This window comes from Sinohyriopsis cumingii, chromosome 4, assembly GCF_028554795.1.
Source record: "Sinohyriopsis cumingii isolate HCF-2022 chromosome 4, ASM2855479v2, whole genome shotgun sequence".
Lineage (NCBI taxonomy): Eukaryota > Metazoa > Mollusca > Bivalvia > Unionida > Unionidae > Sinohyriopsis > Sinohyriopsis cumingii.
Genome location: NC_142964.1, coordinates 39,529,615 through 39,553,450, shown reverse-complemented (window position 1 = coordinate 39,553,450; position 23,836 = coordinate 39,529,615). Strand labels below are relative to the sequence as shown.

General features: G+C 34.6%; 1 protein-coding gene across 1 annotated transcript in view; it reads left to right on the top strand.

Annotated features, from left to right (window-relative positions):
• The first annotated feature begins 8 nt into the window (after nt 1-8).
• Nucleotides 9-23,836, top strand: part of LOC149801020 (uncharacterized) — a 118,881-nt gene continuing 95,053 nt past the window's right edge. Inside the window, exons 1-6 of the mRNA XM_089955045.1 lie at nt 9-69; nt 3,518-3,642; nt 6,328-6,664; nt 9,897-9,979; nt 14,117-14,265; nt 15,858-15,907. Of these exons, the coding sequence (XP_089811171.1) occupies nt 3,617-3,642; nt 6,328-6,664; nt 9,897-9,979; nt 14,117-14,265; nt 15,858-15,907 (645 nt within the window). The 5' untranslated portion in view covers nt 9-69; nt 3,518-3,616. The remainder of the gene's footprint in view (nt 70-3,517; nt 3,643-6,327; nt 6,665-9,896; nt 9,980-14,116; nt 14,266-15,857; nt 15,908-23,836) is intronic.

The window sequence follows — 23,836 nt, the reverse complement described above, 5'->3', positions numbered from 1 at the left end:
AGATTAGGATTTAATTTGGCGGCAGATAACAAAATCAATGCAGCGTCTGTCTGTTTAACAGCCACAATGGTACTCTCTGGGTTTGTGTTTCATTGTAACCAAAAGCACTTTTTACATATCATAAGTGGAAAACAAAATTCAACTTTGTGCAGAAAATTTCTAATGCATGTAGATATCTGCCTTATACTGTGAGCTCTGTCTCAGTTGCATACACCCGAAATCGATCGCGTCAATAATGGGATACACCAGAGATGAAAACCGGACGAATGTCCACCCTACTCCTGTGTTTTTTTTTTTATACCCTGCCCCTAATCCTACATTGTAAGATTTAGACCCCGATATTTATTGTAAATTGTATGATGGGAAGATACTATCAGTAATACGTCACTTAACGTCAGAAATATCGTGGTCGAGTTATTGCATTGCAGGCTTACTCTGCTTCTTCATCAAGCTAAAGGAACATTTTTCGACCACAAACTGTCATTTTCTATCAGAATTTGACATACCCCATATGTTGATCACTATCGGGGGACAGGAAGAGTTCTACACAGAATTTTGAAAGTGGCAGGCTATGAAACAAGCTTCTTGGAAACAAGTTGCAGTCCCAGTAACTATAGATCATTTTCAGATACTATTTTTAGCTGGCCAAACCAATCCCATAGCCGCATCTGGTACGGCCATGCACATTTGATGTAGGGCAACTCGAGTGACCTACACTTCTTACATGGATAGAACATAGATCGCCGCAGATAGTAAACAATAATATGCCAGCACACGAGTATAGGAGTTAAAATGTATATTTTCATCAAGTATTTTTAACAATATGTGAGGATCTGTTGCATTATATTACTGCATCGTGACTCTCGTCTAAACTCCGCTCCCCGCCCCCTCTTATGACTGCATGGTAATGAATAATCTGAAAATAAAACAAGTTAACTTGTCTAATTGGCAGCAAACAATGAACACCAAAAGCGGCACATCACATATTAAGAAGATTCCTCAAAGATTTGCCATTTAGTTAATAAATTAAATGGGAATGAATGTGAATCCCAAAACTGCTTATGATACATTGGATTGGCTACGAAATTTATTCTCTCTCTCTGTCTCTTAGTTTGCTAACCCCATGAAAAAATATGGATAATGATGAGGTAGCTCATCCTGTGATACATTTGCAACGGCCAGTTACAGCAGTACTATCAGCTATGTGTAACTCGTGTGGCTTCTCAGATTGGGCTTGGGATCTGATTACATTGGCCTTGATGATGCTGTGTTTACCTGTATGCATCCATCCACTATGAATTTAATTATATGCAACAAAGAGATTTTTAAGTCCTCACGTTTTCATGAGTATATAGTCTTGAAGAGTCATCTAAATACATGTAGATTTGTAATTCTGGTCACATGCGAAAATCATCCACCCACCCCTTTCCTTTCAGAAATGGATCATACAACTTTGTAAGTCCTATCAGGACCGTGGACAGAGTAGGACAAATTCCTCGGGACCACACCGGTCAGGGGTCCACTGTTGTTTCAATTTGTGATTCATTGGGGCCTATTGGATAAATTTTCCTTGGACCCACTAATCATGTCCGCTGCCCTGGTCCTCTCTGATGCTTTCTGTGCTCATATATACTTTTCTGTTTTAGGCAGGTTGCTGAACTGTTTGCTAATGATTTTTAACACTATGTCTGTTAGTGTTGTTCCGATTATCGATTATAATCGATCATCAGTTGGTTGAGCGAACCAGTAAGATAATCGATTGTGAAACTCCATAATCGATTATGTGTAAAGGGAGACTACTTTTTAGTTGTATGCAAAGCACAAAGGTTAGTAAAACTCCCAGCCACTAAAGTTGACCTGAAATTTATTAATTCCCTTCACAACTACAAATATAAAACCATATGATATTTCATAGGTGCAAAATTTCATAATTAGGAACATATAGCCATTATTACATGATCAAGTTGTTAAATAGTTGAGTTAATAAATTTAAACACCTTTTTTTATGATTTGTTTCAGTTTTAAATGCAACATTATTTGTAGCATTTGTAAACAATGACAAGCAAGAAAACCATGTCCTTCTGCAATTAAAATTGTAGACACATCACATATGAATGAAAGGATTTTGGGGGATTGAAGCAGTATTTCAGTTGCACATGACATATCAGCCATAAAAAGTTGCGTTCAGTTAACAAAGATGTAGAACAAAAATAACACACAACACAATGGACAAAAATGTAATATTATCAGGTTAAAGTATACATGTCATTAAAAGAGATTACTCCTGTACATTTACTAACATCTTGAACTATTGATCAAAGATATAACTGAATAACAAACAAAAATTAAAATTTGCTCTTAGTAACCGATTATAATCGATTATCAGTTGGTTAAGTGGAACTGATTATCAATTATGAATTTCTGACCGATTCCCATCACTAATTTCTGTAAAGGGTAAACAGATGTCAAGAACCTTTAAAAAGTTGTTTGAAACTTGCTTCACGAACATACACTGTGTTCATGACAATCGCTTAAAAGTTGCCCTACGTTGATTGTGCATGCATTAAATATTGGAGTGGAAAACCCCAGATTCAACTTCCTGAAAAAGGTCTGTACTATTGTCCTTGCAGTAATTTAGAACAATAGTTATTAGTGTGTTAATCCTCCTTCATTGTGAAATATTTTAGTATAATAAACGAATGAAAGATTAAGGCAGTGGATAACTGATTGTGATATTACAACTGGAACAATTCTTGGTTCCTTTAACTTTTAATTATTTAATTTTAAGTGTAGCTAGAAAGGAATCAAAAAAGAAATTATGCTTTCTTTTCTAATGATTACTTTTTAATTAGCTAAATTCCATTTCAGATCAACAAATTTTCCAAGACACTGGAGGAAGAAACAAATGGCCATATTCTTTCCACCTTTTTTCATTTTGTCTTTGAGTAACCCAGTGTACTACATAAGCTTTGTTTTTTGACATACTTCAACAAGTTACTCCACAACAGGTTTAGGATCAAAACCTCAGTACTGGACCTTCCTCATTTACCCTTATCAGTTTTGTTAGTTTCTTGTTTTCAGTAACCATAGCCCTGCATGTTGATGTAAAGCTGTACCGATGTCACTTTTTGCCGATTATGCCGATACCAATTATGAGACCAATTATTTAAAGAAACCGCCTGTTCTACAGTTAGTGATAGTACTAGCATTTGACTGACAAGTAAACCATGCCCATTTCAGTTATAACTAACAATGCCTAAAATGGGTGTGGATTTATAAATGCATCATAAAGTGTTTGGGTCTGCCTATTTTTTCAAATATGCTATATAAATAGCATTGAGACTCAGTGCTAAGTCCTAAGAAAAATCTATGATGTTAAGGTCAGTCATTTGGCTATTTTAATATTTTCTCGTGTCTTTATTCATAAGTTGTTAAGTGCTTAAGGAAGGAGTAATAAAATTGAGATGAATAAATTTATATGATGTTACCTTTAAAACATATGATGTGCTTGTTTCAGTTGCATTGTGTCCAGCTACAAATCGTTGCATTTCCTAATGTAATGCATATATCCAGAAAGATGCCTGTGTATAAGTCCAGTTAATCCAATATCACAGAAATGGAATCAAGAGTTGTTACCAAAAGGTATGCAAAAGTTTCTCTGAGATTGAATTCATTTACATCTATGGCCATTAAAGGCTTCAGGTACTTCCAGGTATGCAAATTATGCATGAAATCTTGGTGAGTAATCTTATCTATGTTTTTATACATTAGTTACACTCCTCTCCCTCAATAACTTGTGCCCAGGTAACTCCAGAACCTGCTTATAAAGTGAGATCAGACATGGGTCCCACTTTTTGGGGGTCTACAAAATATCCATAGAATTAGTCCCTATTTGTTGAACATGAAGAAAGTTGTGATCAAAACTGGTAAATGAAACCTTTTATATAGCTCATGTTTTATCATTGAAAATGGTGGTTAGTGTTCAGAAATTTGAATCAACGTTACATTTGCAGCTTTAATAAGAGGTCATATATTTAGTTAAATAAAATTATCAGTACACTGAAATAACACTATTCAATGAAATTTTGATCCACGAAATTGTCAGTAATGCCTGCTGATGGTAGCATTTTAATAAATAAATATCAATTAAATAAGTTTTGTCAGGTAAGATCACTGTTTTAGTTGGGTCTTTTAATTTGGTTTCAGTGTAATCATAAATGCATTAATTCATTCTGTTTTCAAATGTGAAAAGTGTCATTCCACAGGCATAATTATGTCTGCAAGTATTTCTGTGTGAAACTAATGAAGTGTGTACGAGTTAGTAGTCCTGGTAGGGTGTCAAGTCATTTAATTTCCATTGACCAATGAAACACTGTTTTAAAGATTATTATGTAATTTACATAATTAGTATCTAACATTAATCAGTGGTTTATCCAGCTAATTCACAAATGTGATCCAGGATAGCAAATAAAGCAAGCAAAAGGAGTCCTTAGCAAATGAAAAGCTTTGTTTCACAGATATGATTCATAATGGAGAAGACAGTTCCAAACATCGTCGTAAACTTAAATTCACATGCAGAGGTTTGCTCAAGGATGAGCAGAAATTTCACTATTACATGCAATAAAATTGCAGCATCAGTATTTTACTGCTAGAATAATAAATAAAAGAAATTGAGTTTTGATGTTGACAGTTATTGTTTCATGAATGTCCTAGTTTTTGGAAAAAGGAACTTGTTTTATTGTGAATCAATAATAACAGTTGAATGTGTCCACATTCACATGCAAAAGCAATGGCAGAGTACACAATGTTTTTGCAGGTACACTGTGATGTGTGTTGAAACCACTTGGAGCAATGTTTTTAACAAACTTTCAAGGGTTGTTATTTTAAAAATAAATGTAATATAGGCAGAAAAGCTAATGACTTCATTAGGAAAAGCTTTTTATTGACATTTCCAGTGCGATTATAAAACGGGTATTTAAACCATTCATGTGTGCCTTCTTTCTTCTCACTGTCGATGTCTAACCGGAATGGAATCTTAACTTTTCAGAGGATGCTCAGTAAATTGCACACATGTTTATTCAGCTGTCTTTTTTTGGACCCCATTATAAACAAGTTATCGTGAGAAAGGCATTTTGTGAGTCTGACCTGATACAGGCATATTTCTTGGATTTTTATTCATCTATGTCCTATTAACCATGATACCATGATCAGTCCCCTTTGATCTTCTAACCTCAATTATCAAAATCCCAAGATCTGTAAGATTGTTGTAAACACATATACATGTTCATTCATTCAGATCCGACTAATCTTTTGTTCAAATAAAAAAAACGATGTTCCCATGATATTGCTGATTTTGTCCATTTAAACTTTCTTTTTCAATAGCAGGTGTATGCCATTTGTTTTAAATTGGCTTTTACAGCAGGTTTCCTTTCAGTCTTCAGCTTTTATTAGAGGTAGATCAGATGGGTTTCAGTTTGCAGTCAGTAGAAATGGGGATCAGAAGGTGTATAGAAATAAGTTCTGGTGGGGTAAAACAGCCTGTACATGATTAGTATTAACATTTTCAACCTTGCCAACTTTGGGTAGTGGAGTCCAGATGGACAAATTGCATGAGATTTTTTGTTGAGCACATCTTTGCAGAAGCTTGACATAGTAGTAATTTTAGCCTCCATGTATACATCGATAGACCCATCCACACTTTAAGTGATGCTCAATGTTAAGTTTTTTCTTTCTAGCTAAAAGGTGTGCTCAGAAAAGTGGATCTCCTGTTAATAAAGAATTTAGCAGTGCACAAGGAAAATTTTAATAGGGAAAGCCATGGCTTTTTTGTTTTACTGTACTGAAATTTGTAGACTGAGGTTTCATGTTATTTGTACAGAAGGATTATTATTTGTTGGATCTCTGAATGTGCTGTTTGTTGCAAACATGAAAATCATGAAAACTGTTATCAAACAACAATAATAGTAAATTTACAGTATCTGGGCAAGTAAGACTATTCTGGGCAAGAAAATACCTTGATACACTGTACTTGCTTAACTGGGCATACAGACAAGTATTGTTTCCACCAACCCTCCAGTCAGCTTATACCCCACCCCATTTTAAAAATGAAAGCATCAAGGATATAAAAAAATGCACAAAACTTGTTTGCTACTTTAACTGATTTATAATTTATAACTCAGTTGCCACCAAACAACCCCTAACATTGTTGCCATTGTCATTCAGAAACTATACACATTTTCCAACTGCTATTTAATTTATTGTGTGATTCATAATTGAGACATAGTGTCCCATAGAACTGTTCTTAAATGTTCCCATTTTTATTTGCAGAGGGTTTACTTTCAAAAGACCGGGTACCTCACTCAGCTTGACTAAAGAAAGCAGGACATCAGGAATTATCTCAACCCTTGTGCAGCAGAATGTGCAGACATTTGCCAAACCACTTCCTTCCCTATCAGCTTCAAGCAGAAATAAGGATTCTGCCATTTCCAGTGAGGAAATCCAGTATTCAGTACCTGAATCTCCATCAAAGTGTACACCCCCACTCCAATCAAGTGACAGAAGTCCAGAGGTTACATTTGTGTCAGAGACTGAAGGGAAGACAAAACCAAAGAGTGAACTAAAGAATGTGTTATGTTTGAAGTCAAAATTAAAAGAGGAGAAAAATGTTAGTCTATTTCGCTGGGTGAAAACTGTCATATATATCTATTTGTACAATTTCTGTTAATGGATGTCAGACCTGTTATTTGCATGACAAATCTTTCTATAGGATCTTTAATACATTATCCAATCACATTAACATGGGGCGGGGGGACTTTGTTATCTCTTGAATGAAGCAGGTATGGAAAGATGAAAGTTTTATCTTGTTTATATGGTTTTGTTGTCTGTATATTCCATATCGACAAAGGGATGAAATTCTTGCCCATTACTTTCCCTTACCACTGCTAGAGTGGTTGCCCTTAAACTTGCTGGGTATGATCAACATTGCAATCCTTATAATCATTGTACCGCTTTTCAACATATCAGTTGGCATCTCCAAATGCAGGATATCTTTGCTATTTTTGACCCATCCATCTAAGAAGTCATGTGGCATACCTTATACATGTTGCAATCGTTTCTTCATATCTTTTATCAGTATTTGTGGGAATTTGTTTGCTGGTGTGGACTGCATTATTCTGACTTTGTGCTCCAGTACAAAATCTCTGAGGTCTGGTGATAGTTTGCACATGTTTTTTTCTTCTCTCACTTGTTTAAGTAACAAGTGTTCTTATTGCAATATGTTATGTTTTCCATTATTTTAGTGGTGTTTGTTGATTCAGTTAAACAATGATGAGCAAATGTACCAGGTGCAAGAAATTTAAAGCCATTTGGGACATGCATTGTGGTTAAGAGGGATTTGGTCCCTGGCTTTCTGAAAAAGTTTAAAGAGCAAAGATAGATTGATGAAGTCTCAGTTGATCAAATTTAGCATACTAAAAAATCTTCGCTGGATGATATAAATTGCTGGTGTAGTGGGAGATGCCATGATGCCCCCTCCCCCAGTAATGAATACAATGTCAGTTGCAGCTGTTATGTGTGGCCATCTCAAAGTGAAGGAACAAAGGGATTCAGAAATGCTGGCCACACATCCTTCCCAATTCTGCTGGAATCATAGATATAAGAAGTAATGATGCAGTTGCTGGTTTGGAGGGAATTCATGCCACTATATTTATCACAAATTCTCGGTACTAACTTGGAGTTAATTTTCCTCACTTGTTTTGGCAGCCAAGTGTGTGTAGGTGTCCCCAGACGAAAAATATTTCCTATGGTCCTGATAGTATGGGTGCATATGACATTTTTACAGTAATTGATGATCCGTACTTCCATCCTTTCATGCCATACATTGCCACTCTGGCTGTCAACTAGCAAGTCCTGTAGTCCATTTGTCCATACTGCTTGACCAGTGACCACAGTTCTGTCGAATTGGTGAACTGTGTTGTATATCGACTGGCTGTTCTGTTGTATGTGAAATCATATAGGGATCCACTGAGTCCATTTTGCAGAGCCTTTGCAAGCCAACCATCATATCATCTGCTGAATCTAACTTCCATCACTTTACCAGCAAGACAAGCCTGGATGGCAATTCAACCACTTAGCCAGTTATGGATAAATACTGCCTCACCCATGCTGCTAGGTATAACAGACAAGGAAACTGTCTTAGGAAGAAGATTTTCCTCCTCCCCACAACCACAATGAGTGTCGGGCATAATCTGGATCAGTTAGCATTCTCTGATCTCAACAGGGTGCATATGGAATTCACCTTTAAAGCGATGTGGAAGTAAGTTTTGACAATTTCCACTGCTGATATCTGCAAGCCAACCCTATAAGGTCAAAGCATTAGTTCACTTTGAAGAAGATGTGGACATCCTTCTTCATTCTCCTGCTGCAGTAGGCCAAGATCTCCTGTTATCTCTCAGTATCTATCAAAAGTGTGACAACCAGATTATCAAAATCATATATGTGCAATTTGGTCTTGAATGTGCTCCAAACCAGCATCAGTCAAACATGTTAAGCAGTCATCTGATAAAACTGTTAAATCATTTCTCCTCTATACTATTAACATGGGTACTATGAGAATACAACTATATAAGAGAAATTATTGCTTAGTAGGGTCGTTCTTTCTACATAATTTACTTAATTTCACTTGCAAATAGTGAGACAAATGGTATCTATCATATGCACTGGTGTTGGAGAGGGAAATTACACTTAGGAGTGAGAACTTGTGGGCAGTAATGAAGCTTAGCCAATTTCCTGGCCACAAAATGCTGATGTAGAGAGTTAAATTTTTCAATCCCACACCAATATCCTTTTATTAATCATTTGGCAGCCAGAGATATTAAGATAGCTTGTCTGTCCATCAGTCATCATGTTATGAGTTGTGGTGGCTCATTTGTGTGCCAGACTTGCAATTCAAAGAGCACAAGTTTGAATCATTATCAGACCATGTCAGGTCAGCTTCTGTAATGTGGCTCAATACAGTTTACTCCAGTTACCTCAGTATGTTATAACCTTTCAATCATTGACTTCATCAACTGCCTGCCTGTCCATCTACACCGCATTGAAAGGGTAGAGCATCTACCTTGTATGCAGGAGGTTGTGGGTTTGAACCCCAGCCAAGTCAAACCAAAGACTTATAAAAATGGTACTAACAGCTGCCTTGCTAGGCCCTCAGCATTAAGAGGTTAGTGTTAGGACTGGTCAGGCTGGTGTCAGGATAATATGACTGGGTGGGACATCATGCTACGTGCCTGTGGCATGGTGGCCCAGTGGTAGACATCACTATAAACTGCCACACTGCAGACATCAGTGATATGAATGAAAAATTGTTAAAGTTATGTTAATAATCTAAATCACATACACATGCCTATCCATCTGTATATATCTACATTGGTTCCTAAATTGGTGGTTGAAAAGTCACCCAGTTTAGTGCATAGGTTGCCACTGTGTTGACCATCTATAATATGGGAATTATTTTTTTTCTATTTCCTTTTTTTCCTCTTTCCCTGGTGTCACAAGGAGGAAATTAAAGGTCAGATATACAAAAACTGTAAATACAGTAACTTTTTACAACATTTTTTGACATGCACATTTGTGCATGGATATGGAAGTGAAGACACAATATATACATTTGATTTTGTGTTATGTCCCTGGATCATAGTAAAAATGATGTGTGATTGGTTGAGATCAATGAGATCATGTGACAAAAATGTGCCATGATGAACCATAAAGTATAAATGTATTTAGATTTTTTGTGTTTAAGTTGGATATGAAGACTTCTGAAAGTCATACATATTTGGCACAGTGCATTCTATACACGAGGCAAAGCATTCTTTAAAGCTGTTTTCTTTTTTCTATTTCAGTTAAAGAGTAAGATCCAGACCTCCATTACTGCATTCACTTCTCAGAAAAATCAAAAACCAGTTGCAACAGTGGCTCCACATTGGTTTGTACTGACCAACTTACCTATAATTCTATATCATGTTATAGGCCTTCACAAGTTTTTCTCTTAAAATCAGCATCCACTATCTTTTGAGAGTTCCTCTCATAACAATGGGAGGGAGTATATGCCCACTAATGCATCAGATTGCTATTTCTGTTTGTGACAATGCTGGGAAGATTTAGCACAGGACTAAATTCCAGGGATCTACATCAAACTAGACCTAAAACTGCTCTATTGGTACTCAGTTTTTGGTTGCAGATTAGTAGCTCTTGAAGATGGCTGGAAAATATTTTAATACCAAGTAAGACAGTATTGTAGCGAGTTGTTATTGTTTGATGTCATATGCATTTAATAGTGAATACATTATTGCTTAAGCAAATAATGTTTTTTCTGGGCAGTTCACAGTTTTGAATATAAAATGTTTAAATGGTTCTTGAGCACCATTGTGTATAAAGTAAGAGAACTTGTATTAGCACATCTCCAAAAATGATTGTATTGTTTATAATTTAACTATTATGCTGCAAAATCATTTATTGCTTTAGCAGTTCTCAAAAAATTTGATAGCCCAATACCAAGGGCCCCTCATATTTTCAGATTGGGAACCTCCTGTATTTTAAGTGAGGTGCCTGTTGGTTTTGTCCAGAAAAAAAATCTCAGTTGCTTGAGAAAACATGCTAATGAAATGAGGAAATGTATTTTCAAGATACTGACATATCTACCATAACATGACACAATCTGATTAAAATAAAATCTCTGTCCTATGAGACGTGGAGATCAGATTTTAATCAGATTGTAACACGTGTCATGCTAAAAACAGGATATTGTACTCCCAAACCCTCTGACATGGTCTTGTATTGAAAAACACAATTTTCAGCAATCCTCAAAAGCTAAAAAAAAACCATCACATTATATGCCTTTTACATGTAGCATGTTTGAATAGTAAACAGTTATGATTGGAGCTGATGTAAAACTATCATTCGGCAGTTTAAATAGTGGCAATTAAAGGCAAAGAGGTCAGGTATAAACCACCATTTCACGTAATGTATTAATTGACTGGCAATAGCGAATGAGATGATGAGTTTGAAGACTGCATTGGGTGAACCCATTGTGCTAATTTACATAGGTAAGATCACGAAGTGAAACAACACAATATAGGTAAACAAAAGAGATGCTAGATGTGTATAGGACAACACATACTCATGTTTGTACAGTTGATTGATGTTGATAAAGCATTATCACCCATACTGGACAGAGGCATTTATTACTGCTGTATTACCTGTAAAGTCTGTATAAAACTTGACAATATTATGCCTTCTCCCAATGAAATGGTCATTCCCAGTTGTGATGTAATAACCTGCATTTAGTGAGTGAGTGAGGTATGCATGCTTGTAATCAGAAAACACTATTCATTCAAGCTGCCCAATTCGATCTCAATTGTTTTTAAAAAATCAGTGTATTACCAGTGAATTGCTCAGATGATTAGACATTAATAGTTTCTAGGATCATCTGTTTTGTTTACTTCGTCGATTAATAGTAAGTTGGTATAATATACATGTTTTGAGTTAGCGAAAATAAGGAGTATCATGCCGGTGGCTGGCATCCTTGATAATTTGATTAATGACTTTCTAGTTAACCATTTAAGATTGTACGATACATACTCAGTGTGTTTAATGCCCCTGATGTTTCATTTGTATACATCATCACATTTAAGTTTGTTTTTTCTCTTCTTTATTTCTTTGGTACATACACGTTGACTGCCCTGTCATGCGGTCTACCTCGGTAATATTGTAAGAGTGCATAACAGTTTCCAAACCATTGCTGTGAGCGACGGCATAACATGATATGTGCCGCGAAATACACAACTGGATTTTTTTTCTTTTCTTGGGGCAATACAATCGCAATGTATCAATGTGTAAAATATTGATCTGGTACTTATTTCTATAAAGAATCATAGTGAAAATTGACCAAATATACACATGCAATACTAGTTCATGCTTGTTTGAATATTCCAACATATGGTCAAGTGAGTGTTGTTATCACAGACCAATGCTTTTATTATTTCTTTATTTCCTATATTTAATTAGTTTTATGAAGCTAAAGACATATGGAGAAGTTTCTCTATGTTACAAATATATAATTCCTTTTCTTAAATTATAGGTCCAACAAAGTTCTTAGAGAAATAGAATGTCTAAGCCATTGTGAGTGCTTTCCTCACCAACTTGACATTGTAAATTCAATTCAACAATACTTAATTATTCTAGCAATCTATAAAACATAAGTTATGTTTCTGTTTTATAATTTATTAGTTGTCTAAGCCATTGAGAGTGCTTTCCTCACTGACTTGACAGCCAATTTACTTCCATCTATATCAATTCACTTCAAATAAGTATTATGCTATAGTTGAAGTGGTAAAGTCAAGCAAGTGTTTTCCTTGCAGATTTTACATTTCACATATTATAGTCAAGTCATATTTTCTCTTCTGTAGTAAACTTTATTGCAACTGAACCCAAATATGGTAACTCTTATATAATTTTCATTCATCATCAGAAGTAATAATATAATGAAATAATAGTATAGTGCTAATGTGTACCCTGACCTTGTGTGAAATTATCATATACCATACTGTACCTCAAGACAGTGACAGTATTTTGGCTTAGTACACAAACAACAAGACTGTCATAGTTACGAACTGACTTATTTCAATGTTTCATAATAAATTAATCATCTTTTGTTATGGTGAAAAGAATTCAAGAGTTTGAGTTTACTCCATTCTCCCCTTCTTAGTCAGCTGATAAGAAGCATACTCATCCCTGGAGCCATACTCCAGTGTAGTATTATCAGGACCTAGTTCGGCCGTTACAGTATGTTCATTTTTCTATAAAGATAAACAAAAATTGTTATCAGACTGCACCAGATACAGCTTTGACGTTAGTTATGGTCATCCAGAACAACTCAGACCTGGATTTGCACAGAGAATCCAACAGAGAAGTTTTAACATTAGTTCCATCTAGTCTCTAGTTTATGGAGTGATGAACATTACCTTCAAAACCCCTATTGAACCCTATTGGATTTTTAATTTAAATGTAGTAATTGCACTGTTGTGTGACAAATAATATTACAAAAGGGGGAAGTCTTGGGCATGTGGAATTTCTAGACAGGGCTTGTGATTTTTTTAAATTCACCAGCCCTGGGCCTGTGTCTAGAACTTTTCTTAGAAGGCTGGCTATTATTTATGTTTGTGGTTGTATGAAAAATGACATTTTTGATGGTACTGACCATGGTGGATTTGGAAAATAGTCCTATAGCTTCCACAGACCTGCCAACTCTTATGATTTTGCCGTAAGTCTTACGAAAATTGCCCTTAAAATACAGACTTATGCATACAAGCAAAAACTATGAAAAAATGGTCGTTGCCGAAAATTCCCGTTAATTGGTTCATCTGTGTTTTATTTGGATCCGGGCTTCGTCTTATAATGAGTGAAATTAGTCAGGGAACCAGACTAACTTTACAGCAGCACACCAGACGCTTTTAACTGCACCTATTTATGCACGAGAAGCGTCTACATGCTCAAACTGTTGATTATATAATTTTTTATTGGCGTCCAGAAAGCGATGCATTTTTAAGACGAAAGAGAAAATAAGCTTATAGAAAAATATTAATAATCAACACAGAAGAATAAAAAGGAGTATTCAGATTTTTGTGAATAAAAGCTGGAAAGGACACAATTACGTTTATTGGACATCACATGGCAGTTTGAGTATGTCTCGTGGTGGGAGATATGATTGCTGTTTTCATGTGAAATAGATTTGTTTTCCCAAGAATTATGTTAAGCTGAGAGATATCAGCAAGCCATTGAGTTACATAGGGTTAGGAACTAAAGTTTTGCAACTGTACTAGTGGTAAATAAAGTCTACACGTACTTTACAAACTTTTCAGTCAAACATATTGTTTATCGTCAATGAGTCAAACTTTTAATTAACATTTTCCAGCTTTACAGTAGCAATTATTGGTATTTTGTTACACATTACTGAAAACTGGTAAATCTTGTGGAAAAAAAATCAATTGGCTTACTGAGACAAAATTCAGTGCAAATCAGTATCCAATTAAAGGCTTACTAAGTTTATATTTTTTATCAAAAGGTCTCCAGTGATGGAGGTAAAGGCAGATATTTTATCACCAAGAAATACAGCAGATTCAGATAACTGGCATATGTCGAACCTTAGTGCCATGTTTGCTTCTTGTGATGGAGAGGATGACTTTGCAGACTTTGATGTCACAAAATCTCCAGGTACTAAATGAAACATCACTGTATCTTTTGTTCTTTAAGCATAAAGCTCTAATAGATTAAATCACATAGCCACTCTTACTGTCAAAAGTATTAAATATGCAATGTTTAATTTTTCTTTAAACATTTTTTATTACTTAGACTATTGGTTTTTGTAATATAGCCACATGTTTCACAAATAAAGATCTAGTTTAAATTTGTTGTTCATTAGGTATCAGATAAAAATCTGGAGACAAAACTATCACTACTGGGATCGTTGGGCTTTCCTGCGAAAGATGTTGAATGCAAGAATAAATAATTTTTCAAGTAAACAAGATTATATATTAAAAAAAGACACAAAAGAAGAGCCAGAATGTAGATCCAAAGTTCATTTCTAGAAATTTCTAGCTTGTACACAGATAAAATCTGTTCTGCAGTAAACATCAAGTACAACCGGTTATTCCATGGAGAATAGTAATGTCCTTTACCCAGATCCCAATAATCTTGTTTACCTTTATTGATAATGATCCTAATATTGAACCCACACTCATAGGGAAATATTAACTATGTATTATTTGTTTACCAAAATAAAAGTTACTTGTCAGGTCCACAATGAACTTGATTTTGGACAAGATCAAGTACAAAATACAATTATACATATTATATTATCATGGAGAGAAAGAAACTAGCAACAGTACAAATTAGATAGACGTAACAACACACACACACACACACAGAGTTTATACAGGTATTTGACAGGAACCATGTATAGAAAACATGAAGCAAGTGATTCCTACTGTCAAAACTTTATGTTGATCAAACAAGTGATTAAAACGGGGCATGTCATAGTCACCCAACAGGACTACACTATGGGTAATGCTGTATGTGACAACAGGACTGATACCTATTTACATTAAAATACATTTGTAACCTTCTGCACACATTTCTGTGACAGACACTTTGACCTTTTTCTTGTGCTTGAGTGATGTTTGTACATCTATTTATCTGTTTTGTCGTTATTTTAAACTCAATTACATTTAGACTTATCTGACTTTTTTCCCAATCCTACACAGATGAAACTTTGTTGATGCGTCTTAGTAGTATATTGCAGTATTTTTCCTTCTTCCACATGGTGGCTTAGTAATTAGCTTTAATTCTCATCCAGCATCAAAATTTCATACCAGTCTGTACAATAAGCTTCTCTTGGTGAGGTTGTCAATGAATAAACACCTTTTTGAAACATCTAGATGATATTAAACTTTTTAAATTCCAGAATTCTTTCTATAAATGATGCTGTTCTAATGGAAACACTTTTAATATAAAAAAAATAAAACTCTTTAGGGACCATTTTATATCTTCAGCCTGTTTTGCAAATATTAATGGAGGTAACTCAGTAGATATTTGCAATGTGTCTCTGAAACTGACAAAAATGATGGACAAAACAGTGTTGTAATAAATTATATTTGTTTGAAAGATAAAATTATGATCCTATTTTAGTTTACTTTTATTTGCATGCTGAATGCGATTTTTAACTTGTTTAACTTGTTGTTCTTTACATACCACATATAACAATTGTATCACAATAATTTTGATGTTTTATTGTTTTCAATGAACAGGTTCATCAGCTCTCAAAACGAGAACAAGTACTTCAGGTCAAAAGAGAAAGGTGAGTTACAGCATATTATACAGATTTTGGATCAGGCCAGCCATGAAGTGAAGCATATAAAAAATCACCTGTCCATTTCCTAATAAACTTTTCCTTTAAAGATAATCCAGTATTGAAAAAGGGCTACCTAGATGCTGAATACATACTTCATAACTGCACGTTGAGAGAGAGTGAGAGGTGGTAATATATAGAAAAGATGTTCTTTATGAAGAATAAAGTTAAGAATGAACTAATATTTTGCTTGGGATGAAGTACAGTGTAAGCTGCCTGAGTGGACACCTCCATATTGCCGACATCATTTCACTGTGAACACTTTCTGGGATTCCCATTTGAATCCTTCCATTGTCCTTTACATAATGCTAAACTATCTAAATCTGACAGTAGACTGTTTTTTTGTCAACAAAGTTGCATATTACATACATTTTGATTCTACCTTGTGCAGATTATCTGCCATTGCAGCTTGCCACAGGCACAGATTTATGAAGTGTAGTTTGTGCTGACAGGTAACTGCTCAGGTGACAATGGCCATTTTCTACTAGGTCTTGTTATGTCATAAGTTGGCTTGGCAATTATTTCGTAACTGATATAATCTCTTGTTTTAATCAGATCAAAAAGAGTAGAGTTACAGTGATGGGCACTAAACTGATAATCAAGACAGTGACTCAGAATATCTTGTAAATTAAATGGTTCACAATTAGCACAATGTTAATATTAACATATTATTAATTAATTCAAGTCATTATGACTTGTAATGCTGACTTTGGTGAAGAAAATTTAAAGAACAGTTACTCAGACTGATCTATTTCCAGTTCAGATGGGTTTGCATTACAAGGCCCATATTTTTGTTATGTTTGTGTCATCTTTGCTTTAGAAAGGAACATTGTAGGTTAAAAATAAGAACTGTTGGTACAATGATGACAAGTTTACATTGAGAAATGCTTTGTTGAAATAAAATATAGTTATACTGACCTTGACGTTATTGCTGAGGCTGCATTGTATAAATTGATTTTTTTGGGAACATTTAAATGTAATTGATAATCAAGATAGTAAATTTCATTCCATTAACATTTTCAATACATTTAAGAAAAAAATTCTACTGATTGTTTAGTTTAAATGATGCTGGATTCAACATTTTTGTGCTGTGATTGATTTATTAAATGCAGTATTGCATTGCATTTGTTTGGGAAGAAATCCTTTTAGGCCAAATATAAAATTATATTTTATTATGGATACCTGAGCAACCTATTTGTAACAGCTAACCTTACATTTTTTCTGTTGATAAAAAAACAAAAAAAATTTGGAAAAAAGACAATTTTGGGGGAGAAAAAAATTAGCAAGGGGTATAACTACAGTTTTATTCAGGCTGCAGATGACACTTATTTCTAGTTCATGACTCATTTAAATCCATTAGGACTAAAAAAAATCAGAAAATGTATGGACATACATACCATAAATTTTGCTACAGTGTAACCAGAACATTTTTTATTATTTTTTCTTATCTCCATGAACCTCTGTTTTTTCTCATTTTATCCAACACTCAGTCATGACTTTACAAGCCATAAAACTGATCGATAATATTGACCATGTATGTAAAGGATATCTGTCTATCGAGTACAATGTTGTCATTACCTTGACTGCTGTCTTTACATACAGGTTTCACTTTAGCAACAATTTTCCTTTGATCCTCAGTTTTGAGACTGAAGATATTAAGATTTGTTCTAATTCAATTTTATTAATTTATTCAGTCTCCCCAACTTGGAAGTAATTCATTGTACACTTTTAATTCAGTTATTGACAATTCACTAAGGCCTGTTTTAGATGGAAATTTCTGGCAATCAGTGAATTTTCTTATCACTCACTTGATGGGATAAGACTAGTGATGTTTCAGGCCTGACCGTTGTTTCTTTTTAATGAAAAGATGTTCTCTCTAGAATAATGCTGACCTTTGTTCATTGAAAGTCTGTGCTTTCTACCTGTAGTTTGTTTTCCCATTGTTTTGATCAGGCTCATACTTACACTTCGCTCCCACTCTTTAAGTCTAATAAATGCTAAATGCTTACCAAAGGGAACAGCCTGGTCTCGGTTTGTAATTAAATACAACTGATGTTAAAAGCATTAAAGATTAAGTTCTAGAAAACAATGTCTCAGTTGATTGAATTGATGTAGGTAACATCGTCAAGTTTTATATTTCTTTATTAACTGGATGAGGATAAGTTTATTCTGGATAAGTACATTTGTTTAGTATTTGCCCAACAATCCTTGCAGTTCTAGATAAAAGAAGAAAAACTGCAACAATTCAGTGATAATTACTACTTAATCTTGGGTCAAGCAGGTAAAAAATAAAACCCAAATCAGTAAGAGACCCTACCCCCACCCCAAACTGACAATTTTTACTGGTTTAAATAAGCTGAGACTTTTTTCTAATTTAGTGCCTTTGTGCAGAGTCTAAAGCTGTGTGCTGGACAGTTAACAAAAGGCTTTGTAATTGACCTATATGTTGCGGAGGAAACAAAATATTTTTACTGATGCATGCATTCTTGGTTTGTCACAAATTCGTATCTGCATAGTCATAAGAGGAATTTTATAGATTGACACCAGATTTGGTATGACACTTAAGATCAGGAGGACCTAAGTCAAGTCCCCATTCTAAAAATTTGAATTAAGGTCCTCTGTTTTGCCTTACATGCTTGTCATTGCATCACATATTTGTTTCCATACTATAACTTTTGAACAACTGCTTGAGATTAAAGTAAATTTGGTATGAACCTTAAGATCAGGATTAGTTTAAATTTTTACTTTTTAAAACTTTTTGAATGAGTTAAATCCTCTCTTTGATTTATAAATTTGTACTTGTATCTTGCATGTTGATGGTGTTATTGTGGGTTTAACTCCATTTCTTAGCGCAAGATAGGCTTTATATTGCAGCCAGTATAACTGTTGGAGGAAGAACCCGGGGAAAACCCTGGTAAGAACCACCAACCTACTGGAAACTACTTGCAGCTTTCTCACATACCCACACTAACCAAAATCCGAGACTCTAACCCACAGGGACACAGGTGAAATGGCAGTGATTGGTAAAGGCAAGAGCTTTAGACCACTTGGCCACCTGGGGCCTCATATCTTACATGTAAATCAAGCTTCCTTTAATAAAATTATATTTTCAGGAGGCATTTATGGCATCCATTAAAAATTTATTGTCAGTTATGAAAGAAATACTTTTTAAAATTTCTTCAGAATTAACATATCTACATATTTTTTGCTTATGTCTGATGTATTACATCTGAAAAAATTGGGCATATTTTTCATTTAGAGTGAAAAACCAAGATAGCAATTGATTATAATCAGAGATCAATGTTGGTAAGGGCTGTTCCATTAAAACGTACATGGGTCCCAGAGAAGGCACTTTTAAAGTGGAGTACTAACCCACAGATGCAGTTTAGAATTTTCTTATCATTTTAATATGAATTATTTGAAATCAAAGTACCCATACATATATTTTTTAAAAACTGCCTTCCTTGGGTACCATGTATGTTTAAATGGAATAGCCCTAAACCAACATCAACATCTTTATGGCATGTTTTCTAATTCCAATAGATCTGATTTTTTTTTAGTCCTTTACTGAGAATACAATTTTAATGCAGTATCAAGATTTAGTGTCTTGCTTGTGATTGGAGAGATTAGATATCACTTTTCTTCAGAATTAACATAATTACATATTTTTGCTTATGTCTGACGTATTAGGTCTGAAAAAAGTGGGCAGATCTTTCATTTAGATTGAAAAATCAAGATAGCAATTGATTATAATCAGAGATCAATGTTGTTATGGGCTGTTCCATTAAAACATACGTGGGACCCAGGGAAGGCACTTTTAAAGTGGGGTACTAATCAACAGATGCAGTTTTGGGCTGTTCCAGTATAACATATATGGCCCCCTCCCCCCTCTTCTGTAGGAGATTGTGTTTCAAACTATTTTGATTCTGAGAGTGGAAGGTATGTTAGGAAAATCACTTCTGTTGTGGGTTGTGTTAATGAAATGAGAAATCGCTGGTGGGGTTGTCAGAAAAAAAATGAATATATATATTTAAAATCACATCTAACCCCCTCCTGGTGATCTAACGTAAATAAAACATTGGGTCAGAAAATGATGTCAGTACATGTGAGTGCACGTACTTTGTATGAATTTGCATACTTTTAAAACAGGGATACGCATTCCGCAAATTACATCAACGTCGCATATATAAAACATGCGCTTTGCATAGTATGCAATTTTTATTCAATTTTTAACTTTTAAAGTGCATTTTGCGACATAATTCGCGCTGTCAGTAGCGGTCTTGCGGCGCTTGATGCGACACCCAGATTCAGGAAGGCAGATATTAAAATAGCTGGATACTTTGGTTCAACATGAATGGCTGTTAAACTAAATTTGATTGGTTCATTGGGTACTGGAACAAGCATTTTATGGTAGCTTTAACCTTACTTTCATCATGGAAGTTTTACAAATGCATGTTTCAAATAAGGGCCACACAGGAAACCAAAATGGCTGAATCACAACAGGGTTTGTCTTCAGACAGTATTTTCGTTTCGGTAAATACTGGCTGGTGATAGCTATGATGACAATGAATTTCATGTATATCAGTCAGTTGGACATTGGGAAAATGTCACTGGAAATACCATTATGTGATTTTGAGCCCAAAATTGTTGTTGAGTGTGAGTCTGACGTACATGTTGGATGGACAGGATGCTGCTATATTTATTCAAGATACCCATGTCTGAACAAGCAGACTATGGGAATGTTGGACTTAAAACCCTAATACAGCATTATGGAAGAGAAAAAATCTGGCATAAGAGGCAGCAAAGCACTGAATCAAGTAAGTGAATCTTTGGCAGAGTTCATGTTAGTGAAAACTTTTCTTTTTGGAACAGAGATATCCAAGAGAGAATACCCATGTAAGGTGTTGAAAATTGCACAACCATAACGAAGAGTAACTTGTTCAAGCTAGTTATGCATATGCATTTCAGATAGCAGGCAATGAAAGGAGTTCTCAGCACAGCATAATTTTCTTTAACAGAGGAGGAGGATCATATTAAATTCAGAAACAATCAACAGATTAATACTCATTGACTATGAACCAAGTATATAATCCGAGTCCAACTGAATTGTTAGAATTTTTAAAATTCTTTTGACGTCTTAATTAGCTGTAAAATATGGAGTAAGCCTATGGTCTTTCTGCCATCCCAACCAAGACCCTACCACAACCATGTGAGCATGCCCTATGACATCACAGTAATAATCGCTATACAACTAGAGATGACATGTCTTTGAGTATTTTGATTTCTGTAGAGCCCTAACAGAGTGGAACAGTAAGAAAGAGTGAAAGATATTTAAGTGTTAGGGAGATATTTAACAATGGCTCTTCCTCCCACCACCACTTCCTCATTGGAGATCACACACACACAAAACTTAGATTAAATCTAGAAATCCTGGCAGCATCCCTGCCGAGGAGACCATTTTATTTGATTTTATTGGTCTCTGGTTTTACCATGATATTTCTGTTACTTGAACATTATCTTACAGTGCGTCCAGTCAGCATGGTCGAAAAAGGCTTACAACCATTGAGAGTTGTTGAAGGACTCGCATTACTACAATTATGAAAGAAAGAGAACCATACTATAAATCATTGAAGATAAAAAATAGAGTATATATGGGTTTGACTGTCCCTGATAGGTTGATAATAAAAGTAAGATTTTAGTAAAAAGAATCTTTTGAGAGCTTGTCCTACTTGTAACTGAAAAAAGTGAGGGACATTGTTTTATTAACATAATTTACGTTCCTTTACAGACTTGAATTTGGAAGACTCGTTACTAAAATCAGCAGCTGACTCTTTGGTGTAATATTGAAAGCACACATTTCAAATTTGTGTAGATCCAGAAATGGAGAAGTATAATAAAAACAATAATGAGTAGAAGTGTGCCTCTTTTTTGATGTGTGCAACATTATTTTCTCAGTCTCAATAAGAAATTACATTAAAGGGAAGACAATAAAGGGTGTACAGTTAATTAAACCAATGTGAGTTTAGCTGCTTAAAAGATGTATCAAATCGATTTTAACCTTGTGGTTATATCTGTTCTGGTCTGTTTCTGTCCATTCTGGTGATTATGTCCAATGAATCAGTATGGTTGGAAATTTTTTGGGCAGATTTAAAGATTGAAAAATCTTTTTGCAGATTATACACTTTATTTCTGCTTGAGAGATGTGAATAAGTTCATTTATTGGTTTGTTGATTCTGTTTGTTGCTCAGTTCAAATGCATCATTGAAAAACATTGATACATTCTCATACTTTGTTACAAATATTTATTACAGATGAACATCTATAAATATTGGTGAATATAGCTTGAATAAGATATAACAGTTCTAGTTGGAACAGTGGACATTGTTAGATATTAAGTGAGCTAACGTGAACTTTTCGGAAGCACGTGATGCAAGATTGCTCAAGACTTCTCCATCTCATATGCTTACCATGAAAAATCCATTTGTACCAACTGATGATGGCTTTTAGGTAACTGTCAGAAAGGCATAATTGACAATCTACAAAAATTACTAGTCAAAATTAATAAACTCATAACAGCTGTGACCAAAATGATGAACTTGTACCTTTGCTGCTGTTGCCACAGTAGATTAGTTGGTTCATTTAGGTACCTGCAAGTGATCTGTAAAAGCAAGCACCTTAGTACATTTGGGCACATGGAGCCTCTTTTGATTTGATGTTTTTCTCCAACAGCCGAAGTCATTTTGATGTGAGATCTCAGGTTTCGGTAGATCATTATGGCCTTTACACAATTTTCAGATGAAGAGAATCTATATATAGCAGCCAGTTTTACTGCTGAAGAAAATCCAAATTCTTTTGAGACACAAGACACCACTTATGTAGAACCACTGACCTTCCACAAGTAACTGTTAACATTTTCATTTACATATTGAAGGCAAGTAATCACATAACAGCCATCTTGTACTGCTATGGATGCCCCTCAGATCTGTGTCACAAAATGAGTCTCTTATACCACTCTGCCATGAAAGCCCCTCAGACCATAGGTATAAGTCTCATGTGAAAGATTAGAAGTAGGAGATAGAACCTGTGACAACTGGATTGAAAGTGCAGAATGTTACTGCTTGGCCATCAGTGATGATGATGATGCTGTTGATAATACAGTTAACTGCATTGACATTGATTTTACAAGTACTCTGGGAAAGATGATTCCTTGACTTTCATCCATTTTTAAAAAAATCTAATTTATGATACAAATATGATTGACTTGCTATATTTCTTTTTTTTAAAAAAAATTTATATTAGTCCTGCAACGAGGCATTTAAAAAAAACCCAACTTTATATTAGTCTTGCAACAAGGCATGAAACATATGTTCTTACAAGAAATGATATAGTGTAAAAGTAGACAGAAATAATGCAACATCACTTTCACAGGCATTAATGTTTTATTCTGACAAATCATGTATTATAAGTTTACTAATACATTTATTGAGAAAAAAAATAACAAGGAGTCATAGCATCTGACCATATATTTAAAGCAATACAAGATTTAATTATTATTTTAATCAAAAGCAGCATGCCCAAGAACTAAGAAAAATAGCAAAACATAGTGATCCCCACTTTAGTAAACAGACAGTTTAGTAAGGATACAAATTCATGATTTCTGTGTTAGAACAGAAATCCCTATTATAAAATCTGTATTCATGGACATTAAATTAGTAGCTATTAAGAGATTGATCAATGACATCTACAAATAAATTTTAAATAAGCCACCAAAAAAATTTGTGATTTCACAGTATTAGACATACAATGCTGAGAGAGAAACAAACAAATGGACAAAAGATTGATTATAATGAATGAATACAAATAAAAATAAGCAATATA